Here is a 22,333-nt window from a genome sequence, read left to right on the forward strand (position 1 = left end):
GTTTTTGTTTTTTTTTTTTCCTTCTTTTCATGCAGTGCTATATTAACATCCCTGAAAGGTAAAACTGTCGCAGATACCAAATTACAGCAAAGGTTCTGAGACAGGATTTAAGACACGTTCTCATTTCTGCAGTGATGTTGATAACAGGCTAAGAAAGTGCATTTGTTGATAAAGTCCCAACAGTTGCAAAATATCACAACTGTCCATCAATTTCTAAAATATTGTCTATTTCTGAATTGTGCGTGTACATGCTTTGTGTCACATCATGCATAATACTTAACCTATTTTGTGACAAAGATGTGGTCTCTGGAGGAGTCTTGTCTCTCTGATCTCCTGGAGTTAAAGGGCAAAAATGGGAAAATGTCTTAATAGTAATGTTCAACCAAACCACACTGTTATTTTGGCAATAAATGTATGAGACTGTCTACTGGACTGTTAAATGTGTATGGATTTAATTTATTTTCTCCTCCCCACCCTAACATGTATTTTGGGCCTAAGCTCCCACCGGTGCCTTTTCACTGAGAGAGGCGATGCCAGTGCGGAGGGAGCGCAGCTGCTGACTCACTCACTCACTCACTCACTGACTCCCTGCCTGACCTTCAGCCGCGGCCCTGCCCTGCCCTGCCCGGCCCGGCCCTGCCCTGCCCGCCGCGGGCCCGTTCGCAGAGCGCGGCCGGGCCGGGCCGGGGCGCGGGGCGGGCAGCGGCCGGGCCGGTACACGTGTCCCGCGCCGCTTGTTTACTACCGCGGGGCCGCGCGGGGCATCCTGGGGGCTGTCGTCTTATCACCGAGCCGTGGGCAGGCGCGGCCGGCGGTGGTGACTACAGCTCCCAGAGTGCTTCTGCGCGCGCTGGCGGAGGCGTCGGCCAATCGGAGCGCCGCATGGAGATGATTGATGTGCGGCGCCGTGCAATCCGCTGTGCAGGAGAGTCAAAACATGCCCGCCCTCCGGGAGGAGTCCTGACGGGCAGGCCAGCTAGCCAATAGGAAGCGGCTGAGAATTGAGCAACGTCGCCTCTGTCCACTCAGCGCCCGAGCAGCGCCTGTGGGGGGCGGGACACGCCGAGAGGACGAGGGAGGGGGGGCAACCGAGGGTAGCTCGGTAATGGCGACGGGTTCGGTAAGTGCTACAAAGTTTGGAGCTGCCGCTTTTCGGGACTGCGAAGCTCCGGCGGGGGATGGGAGGGGTCCGGGAGGTCAGACAGCAGTAGTAGCGGCCGGAGGCCGAGCCGACGAGGGCGCTGGGTTCAATCTTTGACGGCGACAGGAACCTCAGACATTGTTTACTGTGCGCCTACCCTGACCGACCCCGCGGAGCCGCCACCCTGCCGCACCGCGGGGTTGAAACTCACGGGGTGTGCCGGCCCTCTTTGTGCCCTTTCAAACCATGAAAACAAGCGGAATGGGGGGGGTGTCCCTCCCCTTGTTCTCCCCGGGGAGCGGCCGCCCGCCCCGATCTGTCAGAGCGAGTGCGCTGTGCCCGCCGCGGGAGCGGGGCTGTGCGGGCCGGGGAGCGCTCGGGGTGCCGGTGGGTGCGGGAGAGCCCCGCGGGGGGAGCGGCGGCCGGGGCGCGGGGGGGCCCCCCCGGGCCGGTGTTACGCAGTTCGAATGAATGGGGCCGAGCGCGCGTGCGCCGTGCGGCCGCTGCTGTAAACAAGGTCACGTGACGGGCGGGGGAGGCCCTGAGGGGCTGCGCGTGAGGGGGGCCGGGGGCGCCTCATGAGGGGCGCTGAGGGCTCCTGCCGGGGTCCCGGGGCTCCTCACGGGGCTCCTCATGGCCTGCCGGGGCTCCTCACGGGGTCCCGGGGCTCCGCCGCCCCGGCAGCGCCGTCCGCAGGGCCCCGCCGCAGGGCGGGGGCGGCGGGGGCAGCGCGGCCCGCCCTGCGTCAGCGAGCAGGCCGCCCGGGCTTGGAAAACATGGTGAATCACGCTGTGCCTCGGCTGCGCGCTCTGGCGCGGCCCGGGGTGTGCAGCGAGGATTCCTGATCAAAGCGGCTGCGCCAGGAAAAGTCCCTGGTGTAGATCCAGTCTTGCCAGTATGTTGTGTTTTGCTTGGAGAAGCTGTTCTCCAAATTAAACTCCGTCCAGCTTATTGCTCAGGCGTAGACCTGGCCTGAAACTTCGTCAGTAGGTTGGGGGAAGAAAGGCAAATAGCAGAAGGAAGAAAACCACGGGAAGCACTTCCACCCAGGCATTCCTGCGCAGTGCGGTTTGGGTGGATGCTGCCCAGTTCCGGCTGAACCCTTTCGCAGCCGCAGTCTTTATTTACTTTTTTCCCCAAATTTATTTTTGTCCCTCAGAAATAGACATGGTTTCAATTAATAAAGTCTTTATTAGTAATGCCATTTGTTTTAGCATGACAACTTACTTTAAAGTGCAAAATAATAATGTCATTTAGCCTCCAAAGGCAGCTGCAGTAATTACAGTCCTAGCATGGTTCTAGACAACATCTAACACAACAAATTTTCAACATAAAGTTAAATTTAAAAAAAATCTTTACAAGCTGGTTAATGACCAATCCCATTCATGTTCAAACCATTGAAAGGCTGAGGAGAAGAGAAGGACATGACGTCCAAATCAGGCTTTAATCAAGTAGAAAAAAAAATTGAAAAGTAAAGTTGGGCACTTTGTTTTTCTTTGTAATTCTCTTTCGATTTCATTGTAATTTATTTGTTAGAGGATTTTTTGGCTTTTGTACACAGATGGCTTTGGTTTGCAAAAATTCTTGGAGGAATAATTCATTTCTCAAACAAGTAGCTTTCTTGTAGCTTTCTTGTCAGACTAGCATTTTGTATCTGTACCTTATCTCTGACCTTCAGAGTGTTGGGATACCAGGACATGGTCTTTCAAGTCTTGGCACCTGGCAGGAAGGAAGGAGAAGGTAACATTCTAGAAGTAAGTTTGCTTCTTCATTTTGGCAGGAAAATGGGAAAGGAAGAGATGAAAAAATAGAGGAAAAAATAAAACAAACAACAGAGCAGAAGGAGGGAAAGGAAAGATGTAGCTAAGCCAGAAAAACAAAGAGTGACTTTTCAGAGTTGATTAGTTGGACATAATCTTCAAGGTCTTGACCTGTACTACTGAGGTCTGGTTTTTCTGTTCAGAAACAACTATCTGCTCTTGTGGTGTTCTGTAATTTTACTGTCCCTCCTGGGTGACAGGGATATAAATTTTGTTAAAGATGTTTTCTGGCTGTGAAAATAATGTCACTGATAGTTTGAGTTGTGTATTCTTATTTCTGTGACCTTTCTTCTTCACCTTAAAATCAGAAAAAGCTGTTGTAGCTTTGTAGTAGGGCCATTTGAGTAGAATCAAACATCTTTTTATGTTTAGCATGCAGCTTTATATAAGTTTTGCATATATTTGAAAGATTAGGAGATCAGAAGGCTAGAAATTTTCCAGTCAAAACCGTCCTGGACGTGATCCTGTGCAACCTGCTGTAGGTGAACCTGCTTTAGAGTAGAGGGGGCTGGACTAGGTGACCTCCAGAGGTCCCTTCCAACCCAGTCATTCTATGATATGAAAATATCAACAATAGCTGAGAAAAGTATATTTCTTTAATGTAGCTTACTCAGTGGACATGCGTAGGGTAGACTTCTCAGGTTTTCTTTCTTATGAGCTGTGTTTTCTGCTCTTTCGTGAGAGACTTGTGATTACTTTTTCAAGGATGCTTCATTAAAGTACAAGGTAATCATGTTATGGTAGCTTTAATTCATCCTCATCTTAAAAAAAAAAAAAAAAAAAGTAGCTAACAGAATTACTAAAGATTGGAGGCACATTATTTACCAGGTTTTAGAGACAATGGTTTTGTAGAATAAGCACACAGTTTTGTGCTGAAGATGATCTAACACAGTGGGTTTGGAGGAAATGAATACTTTACTAGGATTTGGGGAAATGAAACTGAAGTGAAATCTTCCAGTAGAGGCATCATTATCTTTGCATTTGCAACACAGTGAAGGATGTTAGGAGTCCAGTATGTTTGAGACTCTTGCTGGAGGCCAGAGATGGGAAGGGTAGTGGAAAAAGCTTCTGCAGAGACACCAGTGCTGAAAGGGCAACTGGGGAAAATGTGGGCCTGATCATAAATGGCAGAGGAGGCATGATCTCACAAGGTTGAGGACACCATGTTTGCTTTGATCTTCATTTTCCAGGCCTGTTCCTAGGCTCCTCAGGTCCCTGGGGGTAGCAACTTGCCTCTCAGAGAGCAAGACACTTCTCTGTCTGTGGTAAAAGCAGAGCAAATGAGGGGCAGGCTTGTTCTATGAGGCATCTGTGCATGAGGCAGTGGGACCAGATGGGATCCCTCCAGGCCAGTGTCAGTCATTTGTCACAGGTTGTTTTGGGGTTGAAGGGACCTTAAAGGTCATCTAGCTCCAAGCCCCCTGCCGTGGGTGGGGATGTATTGTGAGGGTGGTCTCCAAAAAGCAGTGGATTTCATGGCATGGCAGCTCCCAATAACTGGAAGAAAAAAAATGTCACACCAGGCTTCAAGGAGGGAAATGTGGGGAACTACAGACTGGTCAGCCTTAGCCTTCAGGTATTTTATGGGGCAAATTTTGTCTGACCCATCTGATTGCCTTTTGTGATGGGCTGAGTGGCTCAGGGTACCAAGTGAATGTTGTTTATCTTGACTTGAGTGGTGGTTAACTCCAGTCTCTTAAAGGCAGTGGGCACAGGCTGTGGGAGGTTCAAACCTGCATGAGGAACAGCTTCTTTACAGCAAGAGTGGTTACTGCAACAGGGGAAGGGCTGGGGAGTCTCCATCCTTCAAGATACTAGAAACTCAAGTGGCCAAGACCCCAGGTAGCCTCTTGGCTTCAGAGTTAGCTCTGTTTTCTGTAAGGATTGTACAAGATTGTGTCTAGACCTCCCCTAAAATATGCTGTGATACTCAACAGACTAATAGGATTTAGGGCCCTGGTGATGAAGTAGTATATCAGATGCTACTTAAAACAGTTCACATGTATGCAAATTTCTAACCTCTGTCTTTCTAAAGTCAGATGCTTTGGAGCATCCTAACATGGTGTGGGAAGTGAAGACAAATCAAATGCCTAATGCAGTTCAGAAACTCCTTCTGGTAGTGGACAAGAGAACTTCAGGGATGAACGAGTCACTGGAGTTGCTGAAGTGTAATGAAAACCTGCCCTCTTCTCCTGGATATGCATCCTGTGATGAGCACATGGAACTTGGTAAATAAGACGATTTTTTCAGAGGAAATTGAATTCTGAAGTTTGTTTTAGATTTCCTATACTGAAATTACTGGAAGCTGATCGAATGAAATTGCTGATTTTTAGCTTGAGTAGTAACTTGTGACATCTCAAGGTCTTACTTTGCAGTTACTTTTCCCTTTAACCCTTTTCCAGTTCTGACATACTGGCCTGTTGACTCAAATATGTTCTTGAACTCTGAGCCACAAATTTCTGCTTCTAATTCCCAGAGAAGCAGGGTTTTTTGGCACAAGAAAAACAAAACAGCAAGCTCAAGAGCTCCTCCTAAAGGAATCATGTTGCTTTAGATCTACTGCAAATAAAGATTCTGGGATAGGGGAAGATTACTTCAGTTCTTACAAGTTGGAGAAAAACAGCATATAGCTTAGAAAGTATCAATATAATCAGTGAAATATTAACACATTTAATTGAAATTATGGAGTGGTTAGGAATAATGGTACTTATTTACATGACAGCACATAGCACAGACTTCTGTTAACAAGCTGGGGTCTTTTCTTTAATCTGTATGGGGTAGGAAAGCTGTATATTGTTGATGGGAATTCACCCTACCAGGCTGTATACCCAGCTTTCATGATTTATTTAATCTGAGTTATTTAACTTTGGTTCCCTGGTGGAAACCTTTTACCTTGAACATGGTCTGATGTTGAATTTTTTTAGTGTCATACCTTCAAGGATAGATAATTGTCTTTTGTGGGAAGTTTTAGTATTTTAGTGAAGCAGCTTGTTTTTGAATAACACTGCCGTATAGTTTTGTGTAAACTGGTCAATCTAGTAATAGCTTTAAAATCAGAACTACATTTTATTTAGTTACTTATTTTTTCTTAAATTTTCTGTATGAATATATAATTGACTGAAGATGTTACTATTTCTGTGGCCATTTTATGACCAGGGTTTGTGAAATGTTGGTAGCTGTCATATGAGAAAATAAAATTACTTTATTTCTGTTCCTTTTTTTTCACCAAATTTGCAAGATTTGGTGTCAAATTGAGTAGACAGCAAAGAATTGAGTATAATTATGGTAATTTGTGCATTTGTTTGTAGATGATCTTCCTGAACTACAGGCTGTGCAGACAGATTCTACCCCACCTGCACTTTTTCAGCTTGGTGCTGATGTTTCACATCAGGAATGTTCAAGGCCTTCCTGGAGCCAACATACCTCAAACAGCAATTCAGAAAATGCTTATTCTTGTGAGAATGGGGTGAACTGGTTGACAGAATTAGCCAATATAGCGACAAGTCCTCAGAGTCCTTTGATGCAATGCGCTTTTTATAACAGGTACTGACACTCACTATAGAGATTGATAATCCTGTCTCCAAATTATTTCCTTCACTCTTTACACACTCTGACTTTGAACTGGAGCACTATTTTTTTGTGTTTTTATTTGTTCTGTGAAAGTATGCACAGAACTCATCTCAGAGCCTGGTGCAAAAGCTGCTTAATTTCCAGCTGTGAATGACATAGGATGATGTAAAGACATTGCCTATCCACAGCAGGCTCAGAAATTATGGACATTTACCTCATGTGAAGCAGCAGATAAAATCTTAAGAGGAATTTCTTACATTAAATTCTTAAAACTTTCTAGTGCACAGACTTCAAATTATTTTTTTTTTAAATAGTTAGTTGGAAATCTAATGCAATGTGTATTAGTGATAACTGTCTCAGGTTTGTGATTCTGTAAGGCTGTGAGCAGCAAGTGTGGGATCTTGGACATTTCTGGGCTTCAGTTTTTATTGTACAGCTTTTCTTAGGTTTATAATCAGAAAACTCAGTGCAATACTGTTAATAGTAATGCAGTTGAGATTTAATTAAGTAGAGCAGATGTCTTTATATTCTCTTAAAAGCAGGATATTTGCTTCAAGATATTTGCAAAACCTTCAGCATTGTGCTGAGGAGATGCCGCTGTGGAAGTGGTATACTATCATTTGGAACCTATTTAGAACCTATGGAACCTATATTTAGAACCTATGCAGTAGTCATGCTAACTCAAAGCATTCTCTTTGCCTGAGCTTGTGCCCTTTAATAATCCTGTTGGAATACTGGTGTATGGGTGGTTTGTTTAGTGTTCAGCTCATGCAAACAGAAATATTTGCAGTAAAAGCATTTTAGAGTAATGGCAGCAACGTCTCATGTTGTCTTAATCTGAGATATTTTAAAATACATGTTTCTGTTGTAGATCATCTCCTGTTCGCATAATAGCAACAAGCAAAAGTTTACATTCCTATGCACGTCCTCCACCAGGATCTTCAAACAACGATCCTAACTTCTCCAAGAATGATGTGGATGAAACAGCAGTCAGACATGAAAGGGTGAGTTGTTCTGAAACATTTGAAACTAAACACGTATGAGTAATGGGTTAAGTTTTTTACAAGGGAAACTAGCTTAAAAAATCTGTTTAGAGTTAATACTATTGCTATTTAAGCTAGATTTTCTGTTACTTCTCTTTTTACCACACAGGGTAGGCTTGTAGTGCTACTTCGTATTTTTTGTGACGAGATCACTTTCTTAGAAAGCTCTGCTTGTATTGTGATTCCTTCTATAGCAAGCTTTAAAAACTGTTACCTCATTTTATGCCTCAGAAGGAAAGACAGATCCCTCTCCTTTGAGATGCGCAAAACCTGTCAGTCCTGTGTCTCCTTTTCCCATACATTAATTGGTACCTGGAGTTTGTTAACAACAGAGAATTTTTTTCCAGATTTATCTACAACTGCCTTGAGCCTACATCTCTCCAGTAACTGGACCATAGAGTAATGTGCTTTAAACAATTCTGTAGATGACTAAGGAATGATGTGGTGCAAAATGCTCACACATGAGCATAAGATAATCCATAGGGATTAAATGAATATCAGAGAATGAAACCCAAAAATGTCAGGATGCATCTCAGAAAAGGAGATGAAAACAATCCATTCACATTTATTACATTCCTATTAGTATTTAAGGCAAAATGATGCCACAAGTGCAAATTAGAGACTGTCTTAAGACATATAAGACCAGCCCTAAAATACTCTGCAGTGAAATACCAACACCATTTTGCTTTTTTTTAATAGGCGAATAGTGAATCAGAATCTGGCATTTTCTGCATGTCATCACTTTCAGATGATGATGATTTAGGATGGTGCCATTCCTGGCCCTCAACTGTCTGGCATTGTTTTCTAAAAGGTAAAATAACATGTGTTATGAAATAAGTATTTGTTTTATCTTGTAATTTTTTTTTTCTTATAGTACAGACTTTTTTATCTACACTAACGTTCTTTTTTTCCTTGAAAAACTCTGTTAGGCTCTCGTTTGTGCTTTCATAAAGGACGCAATAAAGAATGGCAGGATGTTGAAGAGTTTGCAAGATCTGAAAGCTGTGGAAAAGAGGAAAATCTACCAGCCAGTCCTTACAAGGTAGCCCTTAGTTCTAAAAAATTCACTGCAATACCTTAGCAAATGCGTTGTTTCTTACGTTACCCCTGTGCCTTTAATTACTGTCTCAGGAAAACAGGTTGATATTAATGTTGTTTAGAGCTGATCACTGTGCTGTTTGTGGATCTCATGGAAAGGCACTTGAACTGAATTAATTTATGTATGTTTTGGATGTTATGTCATCTTTATTAATTTCTAGCTAGATAGAAACACAAATTAGAATGTTGGGGTTTTTTTAATACAATGTATGATGATGAGTATACACTCATCATATATGAGTATATGCTTTTCTTGGGGGAAATTGTTTGAACTGTATGTGTGTTAACAGGACTATGGTTCCAATGGTTTGAAGTTGATTTCTCATGAAGAAAGCATTTCCTGTGGTGAGTCAGTGCTGAAGCTGACTTTTGATCCTGGCACAGTGGAGGATGGCTTGCTTACTGTAGAATGCAGACTCGATCATCCATTTTATGTTAAAAATAAAGGTATGAAATACCTCAAGTACACTTGCTTGCATATTAAAATATTCTCAGAAAGTGATTGCAGATTTTGTTGGCATCCCATACTGTTCATGAAAGTGATAAAAGTTGTGGTTTAGAAACAATTTACTGTCTCTGTAAAGAAGTCCGGACTGTGAACCAACAAAATAACCTGTAAAGCCATAAAGCTCCAGGAATACTGCCTATCTCATAAGGAAAGATTTCATTGAGTATATCAATGGAGCTCAGGAAAGCAGAAAGACCAGGGTGGGGGGAGACAGGAAAACTGCAAATAAGGGAGGCTTTTCTCATTTGCTAAAAATGGAACTTCCAATGGTAAAAGTCTCCAAGTTTTGATTCCTTTTTTGCTATAATGATATTTTATTTGAGGTAAAAATAAACTTTGCAATAAGAATTCCCTAAGTAAGAGTTTCTGATTTTTCTTTTGTGTGAAAGAAACGACATCAGAACATTTTTATAAAATTATGTAATTTCAAGATACAGGATTGCTCCAATGAAGAACTGGAGAGATTGTCTGGCCGTTTGTCTAATTTAACTCTTTACCACTTCAGGTTGGTCATCTTTTTATCCAAGCTTGACTGTGGTACAGCATGGCATTCCATGCTGTGAAATGCATCTTGGAGATCTGTGTCTACCTCCTGGACACCCTGATGCCATTAACTTTGATGATTCAGGTGTTTTTGATACATTTAAAAGGTAATTTTTGGATAAAGTGGCCTCAGTGGTTCTTGTATTTAATGAGTAGGCATCTTTAAGTTTGGAAGAATTTGAAGCATTATATAGAGGAAAGAGATAATAGTTTTGGCAATATGAGATAAATGATAGGGAAAAATGAATACTCAGTACTAGGAAAGCTGTGTAATTATGTGCTCTGCTAAACTGCAAAGTAGTGCCTCAAAATGAAGTAACTTTTTAACCTCTTTTTATGATAGTTTAAGGCAGATTAGATAAAGCAGTAAAATATATATATAGTCTTTATAAATTCTCCAGGTAAAGTGAATTATGTTTGAAGAACCTAGTACAATTTTCTGAGAATAGTACATCTGCCAGCTGTTATCTCATGCTTCATATGCAACAATACGTCTGAATTATCTGAGTAGTTTCTTAGTGGTAAATGCATGTGCAGTGGCTCTAGAATACTGAATGTTCATAATCTTACTATTTTTGTGTATTCTGTCTTTTGGCATTCTTTTATATTAGATCAAACTTACCTAACTTCAGAGTTTGATTCACTTTGGGGTTTGCCTGAGCTAGAACTTCAGCCAGATAACCTTCAGAAGTCTTGTTCAATATAAATTATGCTGTGTCTAAGGAAATAGTAAAGATTTTTCCATACTATTTTGAGATTTTAAGGTTTAGTAAAATCCATCTTTTCCTATGATTTAGTGTCTTTTTACCATCTGTTTTTAATCCAGTTGCACTTTTAGTTTTTTACAACAGAGAAAAATTAATTTAAGATGCTTTTTGCAGTTCAAGCCCTGGGAGCACTTGTATGATTTCAGTCTGGCATAGAGTGAGATCAGATTGCTTGGCTTCACTCATTTGCTGTTCTGGCGTTTCTCTTAACTCCTGTTCTGAACTGCATATGTAGAGAGCTGTTAGAGTCATGGTAGCTACATCTTACTGAAAAATCTGGATTTCTGTCTTCTTACTAATTTGCAGCCCAGCTGAATACTGCCTTGTACTTCAAATTCCTTGTCTTTCTGGGTGGAAGGGAGTGACGGAGTAAGGAGCATGCAGCAGCTGCAGCTGTGATAACAGGACAGAAGAACTAAAAACAAAATTCTGTTTCTGTGTTATGGGAAGATTAGGAATAGGAACGGTGCTGGCCTGTTGTAGAAGCAGAGGTCCTTTCTCCTTATCTTGTGATAGCCTGCAAGATGGTCAGCATTATCCCTTCTTTGCTGCTTTGTACTCTCCTGAGGAATGGTGGAGGCCACTCGTCAGGGTCCACTCTCTGTGTGGTTCTGTCCCATGAGAGGAGCGGAGCTGGACTGCCACGTGCAGTATTTCCTTGCTAGTAGTTCTACTTGGTATTTAGAAAAAAGCTCTTCAAAACCCTTATTTTGGCCATAAATCATGCAACTATAGCCACATTGAGCAATAGGTAAGAGGAGCCTTAGCATATATGCATTCTGTGTTTATCCTGTGGTGGTAACTTAGTGGTTTAGATTTATGATTGAGTATCCCTTTTCCAAAGAGTGTTTTTCCCTCCTGGAGATGGTAACAGTCTGTGGAGAAAAACTACTTCTTTAGTGATTAGAAATTAATTGTAGTCATTGGTCAGCTAAGAATTGCAAGAGTTTGTCGTATTTGGAGGTCTGAATTTTATAAAAACAAATCACCCAAGCTGTGCCATACCTTGAGGAGGAATGCCGCGGTGTAGTCAATAGAGGGCAGGCGTTTGTCAGCACAGCCTCAAATAGTGCCAAGTCACGGGGCTCTGCAGGGCTTTAACCTCACTGGAAGGTTTGTGTGTAAAATAGTAAGCATTCAACTGCCTACAGAAGTTATTTGTACTGAAGTGAATGTAATATTATTTATTTTAATATAGTGGTTTCGTATTTGCCGTTAGTATATATTTGCAAGTAAACTCATTGCATGTCTTCCCTTTCTGTACGTGTCATTCTCTGATCAGGTTTGATTTATGGTAAGGACAGAATCAGAAAGAAGAAAGTGTGTTTAAAAAGAGAATTAAGTTTTAAGACATAGTATAGTTAACAGATACATAGCTGAGGAAAGTACATAGCAAAACATGGAAAGTTGCAGTCTTCATCACAGTGAAGAAAATACTAACTTACCTGCCAAAGTCTTGTAGTTTTTTGTTTTTCACTGACATCCACATCAAGCACAAATCATTATGTCACACAAAAAAGGGCAAAATACTAGAATTGTAGTAAAATTGAAGAGTGAACAGATATTTAGGGGTTTTACATGAAAATTACTGGATGGCTTTATGATCTGTCTTTTCCCTGTAGTTATGATTTTACCCCGATGGACTCCTCTGCAGTGTATGTGCTCAGCAGCATGGCTCGCCAGCGTCGCGCTTCGCTGTCCTGTGGGGGAGCAAACAATCAGGATGCTGAGAGATCAGAATGCAGTACTAAAAACTGTGCCTCCGCTGCATCGTCACATCTTTCCTCCAATCCTTTGTACAGCAAAGCTGGCAAAAGCCACAGCTCAGGGACTGCAAGTACTGTGAGTGCCACTTCTCCAAACAAGTGCAAAAGACCAATGAATGCCTTCATGCTTTTTGCCAAAAAATACAGAGTTGAATACACTCAGATGTATCCAGGGAAAGACAACAGGTAATGATACAAACTTTTCTAGTTTCGCTATTACTGGTGAATTAGAAGAATATCTATGTCCCAGTTTAAGATTTAAATACCCTAAATGTTGCATTTGAAATAAAATGTCTGTATTGTTTTAAGAACAAGTTTTGAAAGATGTTAACATAAAGGGTGGTTTATGGGTGGACTGTGAATATTTTCAGTGCTCAGTGAACTCAAAGCAAACCATTTTTGGCAAACTTACCAACTGATAGATGTATATGTGTGCAGAGGCAGAGGCACAAATTCAGAACCGTTGTTGTTTACAGTGATGAGGTGTTCTGCTCGTGTGCTGTAATGGAAAAAAGGGAGTTTCTGGTTCTTCTAATTAAGTCTTGACATATTATTGCAAATTGATCCTGAAGTTACAAGCATTTATTTCCAATCTGTATATCCTGTTGAAGAGTGGAGTGCTGATAAGTTAGGATATCTCAAAGATCATCATCCAGACAGCACATTGCCAAATTCAGCTTGCCCTAAAAGCATTCAACCATTTGTTAAAACTTGCAGGAAGAGTTGTCTGACTGTGGGGGATGGGTCTTTGTTAGTTTGTTCTTTTGTTCTTAATCTCAAGCGTGATTGCTTCTAAACATCTTTAATTAAGATTTCCATTACATATGTTTTAAGTAATATTTGGTGCTAATTGTGCATATGTTAATAGAAACCAAAACACACAAACATGGACTGATCTTACAATCAGATTTTTTACTGCATGTAATTTTATAAAAACTGTTACTGTAAAAATTGCATTGTGACATAAAAATTCTTGAACTAAATCTGGTAAAAATTAAAGTTGGCAGGGCTTTGAAAAGGGTTTTACTATTTTATAATATTCTAATAAGGACACTATAACTGGTGCTGAAATATAAAATCCTGCCAAACAAATCCCAACCAGTCTTGTGTGTCCTGACAATGATGTTGTGTAATGTTTATAGTAAGTTCAGTGAAGCAGATCTGCTGCCTTCATACTCATTGCAACTATCAATGAGAAATGAAACAGAATGTCAGCCAGGAAAGTTTATGATGATGATAAATTTAGTTGAAAATGCTGATTTCAAATGGATGAAATGAACTGAACTGTGGCTGCATGGATGGGAAAATGAATATTTCAGTGAGCAAGCAGGACAGTGAGCAGGTTTACCTTGAAGGAAAGAGATGACAAAGTTACAAGTACGGTTCAAAATGCACTGCTCACTGTCCTGTTTGGAAGGCAGTGCAGTTTTTGGCTGCCGTTCCATGGCATCCATAAAACACAGGATGGCAGAAATAGCATTAGTATAATTGATACAGGCATTTAGCTACTGTCGCTCAAGTGTTGCTGAGGCATTCATTAATTTAGCTGCTGGGAGGCAACTCTCATGTTTTTTAAATGTAAGTTTGTGTCATTTTCAGATTACTGTGTTGATCTTACAACATAGCAGCCACTTCTGTACAGTGGAATTAGTATGTTTACTGCTGTTATTTATGTAGCAGAGAAAGAAAGTACAGAACTTGAGGTATTCTGAGTTAAATTGAGACAAAGCAGTTCAAGGCATGTCAGCAAGACAGTGAGCTTGTAAATACTGAAAGCACAAGTCAAGAGTCACACGATACTTAAATGGACTGCAACATCATGTTTGAAAAACTGGTGTTAGGGGTGCACTTGTTTATTTTCTAGATACTCTTCATTGTAACACTGTGACCATAGTCGAACTTGGTTGTGTGTTCAGAAATGCTTTTAGTGGACCTTCTAGAGATGAGGGAAATCATATTTTTGTTTAAAAGATTTCGTGGTGCATTTTTATTTGGGAAGGTAATGGCTTTTACAGCAGACTTGTTCTCTCTGGGTCACCGTGTTCTTTCCTGAGGGTGTGAGTGATCCAGTACAAGCTGGTGACCCAGAGCAGACAGGTTTCTGGTGATATGCCTCTGGATACTGTCAAAAGATGAACAACCTGCTAATTAAACTAGGTATGTTTGCTTCTGATGACAGACCAAAGATACGATACTGGTTCTCAGTTTGAACAGAAAAACAGAAATTCCACTGCCAAAGAGACAGGCTGTGCAAATGGGTTTGATGGTGATGGGATGTGGTGTTCCCTGGAGGAGTTTGCTTGAAGGAGTCATCAGAGCACGTGCAGTGCAGGCTCAAGGGCTGTCTGGGCGCTTTGGGATGAGGTCCCTGAGTGCTCTGCAGCTCATGGAAACATGAACAGCACCACACAGCCTTGCAGGAGTCAAATCTATTTCTTTTCTGTGGTGCAGAGCAGTGTTCAGAATTGCTGTGTGTGCCATGTTACAGAAATAGTTGATGACACTCTAATTGTGATTCTGTTTGAATATCTTCACTGCCAGCAAGAAACTTTATTAACAGCAGAAATAAAAGGACTTAGTTTAATAGCAGAAATAAAAGGACTTAGTTGTGTCCACTTTTTTCTTAGAGCCAGTCACAGAACTCTCATTGCAGTAATCTGAAGCCAAAGTATACAAACCACTTTGTAGCTTTAACAGTAATTGATAAAAGAGCTGTTGTTTAGAGATTTTCATTCAGCAAAAAGACGGAGTTAAAGCTTTAATGGGATATTGATCCCAACATTTGGGAGTGCAGTTAAGTAATACGGCAAGCTAGTACAGGGAAATGTTGTCAAAAGACCTAGAGTTTCTAAGGAAAAGAATTAATTCAGTTTTTGGAAATGGTGATAGATGTATTAGAACAAATGGTTCTATTTACACAGGAATGGGAACTTATCAGTATGTTCCACCCAAGATGGATTAAAGGTAGACAAACCTACAGATATTGATTAAATAGACATGGGGACTTGCAGTTAATCAAATATTTGGCTGAGGTCATATTCAGTTTATTGCTCTAATTATTAGAGAACATATTTTCAGCAAATCTGTCATATGATCTTCTAGTTTGAAAGTAGAGCAAAACAAATGTGAGTTACCATTTGGCGGTGGTTTCTGTAACATCTCTATTTTGCTGGTTTGTGCCAGTTGCTGTATGTTACACCCGTTGAAACGTTAAAATGTGCATTGACCCGTGCTCAGCTAATACAGAAGTCTCAGCTGTTTAACTACTAAAAGAACTATGAGAAGATAATCACAAATATGATTATTACAATTTTTAACATACAGCCGATTTCTTCCTTGTGTGTTAATTCCACATTTAACTCACATCTATTTTAAAGTGCTCAGATAAAAACAAAAAAAACCGTAGTATTTCTTAGCACTGTCCTGACTGTACTGTAAACATTTGTCTTGCAGAGCCATAAGTGTGATACTTGGCGACAGGTGGAAGAAAATGAAAAATGAGGAAAGAAGGATGTACACACTAGAAGCCAAGGCCTTGGCAGAGGAGCAGAAGCGTTTAAATCCTGACTGTTGGAAAAGAAAACGAACGAATTCTGTATGTTTGTGAAGCAGTCTTTTTCATCATCCTGTTGCATGTGTTCAGATGCGTGGCTACAGTGTGTTTTGTTCAGAATAAGCTGCTTTCTTTGTAGCTGAAACCTTCATTTACTCCTCTGTGTTGTGTAACCTGCTTTTGGCAGTTTGGCAAGAGACAGATCAGGAGAGGGTCTGTCTGAGTATTGTATGAGAGTTCTGAGGGTTCTGTTGTACTGAAACTGCTTGTGAAATGTAAAGGAAGGGCATGTGGTGTTTTGCTTTGAAGTGAGTTAATGAGGTTGTACCTAAACTTTTTATCTTCTGTAAAAGCTTTTTCTTTACCTTTTTCTAGTTTTCTTTCTGATAATTTATATCAGCATATATGAAGATACTGAAGGAGCAAAATAATTCTTCCCTGTGAATCCCTTTCATTTATTAGTATGTTCAGTTGTAAAAGAAATACAGTAGATAACACTACTTCTGTAGGAAAAGGAACTGTTTTCCACTTTATAGAAAGGCATCAATATAAGAGTCTGCAGCAATGTATTAGTAGGTGGTGGATGTATTAAGAAAGAGAAGGGCTTTAAAGCTGAAACATCATGTAAAGCAAACATCAAAAAAAGGGGATTCTGCTTGTTCAACTAGAAAAATAGATTGGAAGGAAAGATCTACTGAGGTGCAGAGGGTGCTTGCCAAGTTCTTCCATTTTATGGTGGGTAGGAGCGTGAAGAGTGGTGTGGACTTCACCTACATGGTTGGTGAAACCATCCATCCATGTGGTGTTAATATTTCATCCTCAAGTTACACCCTTTCCTTTGATGTGTAAATGAGGCTTTTTTCTCAAGAGCATATGCAAGTGTTGCTTTAAGACTGAATAAGAAATGCTCCAACACTGAGTTCCTTCTTTCTGCTGCACATACTTTGTGCAGTTTCCAGTCCCTTGTTGCAGAAGGTTCCACCAAATCCCAGCTGCTAGGAACAAGCTGTTTTTCTGTTCACTGCATTCTATTTTAATCAACAGTGACAGCTTCTGTTACATTTGCTTGTGGGTTTAGTTAAAATAATATTATTTATTTATTCTGCTCTTACACTGCTGCAGTTTTGAGCTTTGGGTGGTGAGATCACAGGCTCACCTGTGAGCCTTCAGCAACTCAGAGGCGTGTTTGTGTGTAGCTGAGTAGTGATGGGTTTGCCTCAGTGAGGCTTTCTTTCCCTGCTTTGTAATAGGATTTTCCTTGTCCCTACAGTCTTCAGGCCAAGAGAACAGGATCTGTAGAACCCATTACCTCAGAGTTACAGCAGGAAATACCCTTTATAATTGTCCAGTTCAGTGAACTGAGCTGTTAGCAGTCTGGTAACCGTACTCTGTAATGACAGTGGGCTCCAGGCTGTGGCACAGGAGTTGTGATGGTCTTTTGACGATCAGGGACTAAAACTGTCTGGTTTGGCCTTTTTGTTTTCTCCTGAGTAACTGACCAATGATTAGAAATACTTGTGGCTTTGAAAACAAGCGTTAGGCCCTTTGCTTGGTAATTGCTAACTGGGTTTTCTCTTCTCTCTTCTCAGGGCTCGCAACAGCATTAAGCCAGAATTTTCCTGTTAACTCTGTATTTACAAAATGGCTGTTGCTTGATGGCAAGAAGATGCAAGATCAAGGTCTTACTATTTGTTGTGACTATGTGTGACCATAAAATACTGGCACCATCATGGAATTGATCTGAGTGAAGATTTGCTTTTTACAATAGAACATTAAGTAAGCTAAAAACTATCAGCATTTTAAACCAAATTGCCTTACTTTTCTTCCAAACTTCATTATGTATCAGGTAATATAGGCTTGAAAATGGATATCCTGTGGTGCTAAAGTACTTTAGAAAGAGGCGAAGGAGATATGTATAAATGTTTATTTTTAAAAGAAAATGTACAAAAAGGGGAATTTTAAAATATGTAACAGCTGTTTATATACATTGATTCTTATTGCTGATTAATATGTATTGCACAACTGTATTATTAATTGCAATTCTGGGGCCTGGGATTTTCTGAAATGGCAAAGTGTATTATCAGCTTCCAGCTTCCCAGCCTGCCCTGCTGCCAGCAAGTTACCAGAGGTGTGGGAATGGAGGGTGTGGTGTGATGTAGCAAGGGAGCTGCTGCTTGGGATACCACTTAGAAAACTTGTAGCCACAACGGAGATACTTTTGCATCAGCTGGCACTTGTGAGAGCTGTCATTTTGTGGTGGAAACAATGGCCCGGACAGGATGAAACAAATAAATAGCATTATCTCAAGAAAAGTGGTGCTGTTGATATCATCACCATCATAGTTATAACTCTGTGTTTTGTCTTTGCCACATATTCTACAATATTTTATTTTGCCATAAGACATCTTTACGGTGGGGGCAAACTTTGCACTTAACTATATGTGCAACACTTGCACTTTACTTTTTTTTCTCCTCCAACTGTCTAAAATTAGAGCAGCTGCGTTAGGATTACAATTGCTTCTGCTGTGAACATTTACAATCATGGCTTTTCCTGTACTAAACAGCTGTGCGTTGGTTTTTTTTAAGAATCACAACTGTAAATTTCAGTTTATGACACGTCTACATGATGTTGCCCCTAAGATTTTTGCACACTATATTCTTGTATATTATTTCAAATAAATTCATTAAAATTTGGTGTTGTGTATTTTATAAAATGAAGAAGACTAATGATGAAGTCAGCCCTGCAGCAATGAGCACATTCTGCATGGAAGTCTTTACATGAACCCATCCAAAGTATTTTTTAATGCTTTGCCATTAGGAAGCTAGTGAAGAAATTCAAATACTATTTTCAGGATTGGGTAGTTAATATTCTTTATTACAGTTTAAGCAAGAAGAGTTGAAATCAATATAAATTATTTCGAAGCAAATTGCAGTGCAATAGAGAAGCATTTAGGTTAGTTATAAATATTTTTCCTTGTGTTAAAATTAGTGATTTTTAGATGGAAACTGATGATTCAAACGTTTCAAAAGTACAATTTTCTGAATATGGCTAAAATGTATTCAACTGTTTAAAACTCTACTTGTAGGAAAAGAGCTGCTTCCTTATTTGAGATATTCAGCAATTACACTGTAATATTTGAATTCTAATTTTGTACTTTTCTAAATTCAAAAGGAATGCTTAAGAATGTTTCAATTAGATGTAGACTCACAGCACATAAAAGTTGAACAATTTCCTTACAATATTTCTTTATAAGTAGGTTCCTGTAATGTGAACATAAAGCAAGAAGACAGACGCTTCAGACATGAAGTAGGTAAACATTTCATTGTAAAGCTGATGTACTTGGGGATAATTTACATGAACAGTGAATACCTATGTGGCACCAAAGCCCCCAGCTGTGTTACCATCCATTCCCTGGTGTGAGAGCATTGTCCAGGTGTGCTCACTGAAGGGCTGACATGGCTTTTTGCAGCAGCTGAACCATAATGGGATAGACTGGTGCAAACTCCTTTCCCTCTCTTGTTCTCACTGATTGAACATAAGCTTCCAGTGCACCACTGAAAAAAAAAAAAAAAAAAAGTAAAGTAGCTAAAGCAATTAAGTACTGTAAATTAAGGATCTGCAACAGAAATTAATTGCCTTCTTCCCTCCTGAAAAATTTTCCTCAGATGGTCCTACTTGTCTGAGGAAGGAAGTGAACAAGGAAAGCCTTGCAAAGCTCTATATAATTGTTCCATGATCTTTATCTCCTTTCTTGCATGTTTGAGGAGCAAACAAGTTAACATTTAAATAAGCAGCAGCATGTTGCATATGGCTTGGAATGACAGCTCTGACGCACAGACTCGGGCTCAGTGCTGCACTGGTAACCTTTAGAAAGGGAGAGAATTATCTCCAGCTGCTGCAGACGCTGAGAGTGCAACTTCCAGCAAGAAAGGTGGGGCACTGCTGAACACCCTGGGCCATACCCTGAGGTGATTCCTGGCACAGCCTTTTGAATTCCCACCTCAGTCCTCGGGAAAGGCCACACCAACCCAGAGAGGGCTTGGGCAAGGCACGGCCTGTCTCTCTTACACATGTCACAGGATGTCACACAGAGAGTCATCATGTGGGAACTGCACAAATGAAACATTGCAAAGCTAAAAGGGCAACTGGTGATGCTTTACAACACAGGGTCACCTTTCAGCCAACGTTCTAGCACACAGTATTGTTGAGTGACAGCATATTTGTAAAAAACATTTTAAGTGCTCATCTGTTGAGATTCCAACTTACTAATTCATTAAGTAGGCCGGGCTAGCGCTACCACACTTAAATATAGCTTTGAATTTAATTTTCTTTTCTGCTTCTGTTTCTTCATGTAACTCACACAATCATGGAGTTTCCCTCTGAAATTCACTTATATTTGTGCTATTTACAGCAAAACTGTAACATTAAGAAAATGCACAAATAACAGACCCCATTTCAAGTGGAAACACGGCAGTTCCTTTTCTCACACAGACTGTCACCACAGCGCTCCCAGCACTGCGCAGGCACCAGCCCACAGAGCAGCGGGGTCCTGCTGCCGGTGTGGTCACTGAGCAGGGCGTGGTTCTGGGTTTGTCTCAGGCATTCCTTTCTGGGAGTGCAGGATGCACCAGCACTGCTGCTCTGCCAGTGAGGGAGCCCGCTGGCTTTAGTAACATGGCAGGAACATTCCCAGTCCCACTGGGAGACAGCAGATGGTTGTTGTGCTCATCTGGTGAAGGGGTGGGAGGGCACAGGGGTCAAGGGAGATGGTAACACACAGCAACCACAAAGTTGTGCCTATAAATACACAGCCACTGCTGTAGGATGGTGGGCTGTGGAGGCAGAGCTGTATTTATGTTTGCTGCTCCTTCCAACAAACTAGCCTTTGGGGGAACCCTGCGTTCCTGCATGAAGAGTTCATGGATTTGAAGGCAGCACTGCTCCCTGGTATGTGCCTGCTGGCAGCTGGCAGCAGTAGGCAGTGAATCAGGCAAGGCTTAAGGAAAGCAAAAGTACTGAAGAGTGATATTCAGCCCATGTTTCACACACACAGGCTTCTCCTGGCATAAGATGTAAGAGAGGAGCAGCCAAGATCCCTGTGTGATGCCGCAGCTCTGAGAAGCCTCAGATGAGCCCACCAAACCTGCCAAACCAGAGGAGATGGTAGGAAGATGCAGGGTCACAGTACACGGTAGTGAGTAAAGCTGCTGCTACATCAGCAAGGGCTTGGTCCTTCCTCAATAACTTGTGTCAGAGCATGGCTGGGAATTTCCAGCAAAGTTCCTTTATCAGCAAGTGGAAAATGCTCTGAGGCCAGGAGCCTGTGCTCAGTTCTCTGGGGAGAGAAGTCTGAGCTTTGGGTTGTGAGAAGCCAATGACAGCCATGGCAGCCCGGCCCCACGAGCTGTCCTGGGGCTGCTCCCGCTCCTCCAGCGCTTCCCAGCCCGGCACCGCCAGCGCTGATCCGTGGGCCTCGCTGCCAGGGCGTGCCAGCAGCAGCAGCAGCAGCAGCAGCAGCAGCCGGCTGTCCCACGTGCAGCCCCCGCTAATGGAGTCTGACAGGCAGAGACTGCAGCGTGCAACTGTGCAACCAAAGAACCTGAGGCAGCTTCACCTCTGAGCACAGCGTGGGAATGGAACAGCACAGCACGAGGTGATCCCCACCACAGCTCCTGAGGTCCCTATGCAACATTCAGACTTCACAGCCCCTTTTTGCTGAAACCCAGGACATATTGTCTGGGGGGAGACAAAAGAGATGGACTGGATTACTGGACAGTTGAGATGCTTCAAAAAAATAAATTTACTGAGCACAGAAACAGTTCCTCATGTTGGCCTTGGTGCACTTGAGAGCTCTTAAATTTTGATAACAACTTCCTTGTGAGCTACTGCTGAGGGGTCCACACCAGGTACAAATACACTGTAAGAAATCACTTTGAATTTTTTGCACAGCAACAAACCACAACAGAGAAGCAGATACAGGCAGAAAGACAGGGAAAGAAAATTTATTTTATCTAGCTAAAGTAAACCTGACTTTTTGCACCTGGTCAGCTCCCTGAAAACCTTCAGACTGCTCCTTCCCAATGGTCCCTGGGGAGCAACACAGGGTCTACAGGGAAAGAAGCAACTAAAACACTGAAAGCAAACCACAAAGTGCTTTGGGTGCAGCTCACTTCATACCCAGCAAAGGCCATGAGCATCAAGAACTGCAGAGAGATTAGGCACATCTACAGGTTTATTTTAAATCCCAAGATTTAGAGAGAAAAAGTGAGACTGGGGGAATGGGACAGCAGGAAATTGTGCTTTTTAGATAAACTGGCCTCTTGTAGCTATGAGGGGCCACATGTGATGAGCAGCAGGTGGGATATGAGGGAGGGAATGGTCAAGGATGACATCAAGGATGCCATCCTGATGAGTGGGGATGCTTCAGAAGAGTCAGAAATGTCTCACATTTCCACTCAGGTCAGCACTCAAGTGCTCTGGTCAGGAGTAATTGTTAGACATGTTAGATGTTTTTAGCTGCTACA

At 41.7% G+C, this 22,333-nt stretch overlaps 2 protein-coding genes across 3 annotated transcripts in view; one reads left to right on the plus strand and one right to left on the minus strand.

The window, feature by feature from the left end:
* The first annotated feature begins 978 nt into the window (after positions 1 to 978).
* Positions 979 to 18,501, plus strand: HBP1 (HMG-box transcription factor 1). 2 transcript variants are annotated; one of them, XM_032743761.3, is made up of 11 exons: positions 979 to 1,120; positions 4,997 to 5,189; positions 6,270 to 6,504; positions 7,403 to 7,535; positions 8,274 to 8,385; positions 8,504 to 8,616; positions 8,963 to 9,119; positions 9,686 to 9,830; positions 12,113 to 12,442; positions 15,710 to 15,851; positions 17,399 to 18,501. In XM_032743761.3, the coding sequence occupies exons 1-11, from the start codon at positions 1,106 to 1,108 to the stop codon at positions 17,414 to 17,416; spliced, it is 1,593 nt and encodes a 530-aa protein (XP_032599652.1). In that variant the 5' UTR covers positions 979 to 1,105; the 3' UTR covers positions 17,417 to 18,501. The 2 variants fall into 2 exon arrangements, with proteins under 2 accessions (XP_032599652.1, XP_032599656.1); XM_032743765.3 differs by having other exon boundaries at positions 1,000 to 1,120; positions 5,001 to 5,189.
* A 161-nt stretch (positions 18,502 to 18,662) lies between these two features.
* The window catches only part of COG5 (component of oligomeric golgi complex 5), a 173,088-nt gene continuing 169,417 nt past the window's right edge, over positions 18,663 to 22,333 (minus strand). The window contains exon 22 of the mRNA XM_032743754.3: positions 18,663 to 19,363. Within this exon, the coding sequence (XP_032599645.3) occupies positions 19,249 to 19,363 (115 nt within the window). The 3' untranslated portion in view covers positions 18,663 to 19,248. The remainder of the gene's footprint in view (positions 19,364 to 22,333) is intronic.

This window comes from Taeniopygia guttata, chromosome 1A, assembly GCF_048771995.1.
Source record: "Taeniopygia guttata chromosome 1A, bTaeGut7.mat, whole genome shotgun sequence".
In the NCBI taxonomy this organism is placed as follows: Eukaryota; Metazoa; Chordata; class Aves; order Passeriformes; family Estrildidae; genus Taeniopygia; species Taeniopygia guttata.

Excerpts from the sequence above, each read along its gene's own strand:
- HBP1 (XM_032743761.3), top strand. Across the intron at positions 5,190-6,269 it reads TGATGAGCACATGGAACTTG|ATGATCTTCCTGAACTACAG; the intron begins GTAAATAAGACG and ends ATTTGTTTGTAG. Across the intron at positions 7,536-8,273 it reads CAGCAGTCAGACATGAAAGG|GCGAATAGTGAATCAGAATC; the intron begins GTGAGTTGTTCT and ends TTTTTTTAATAG.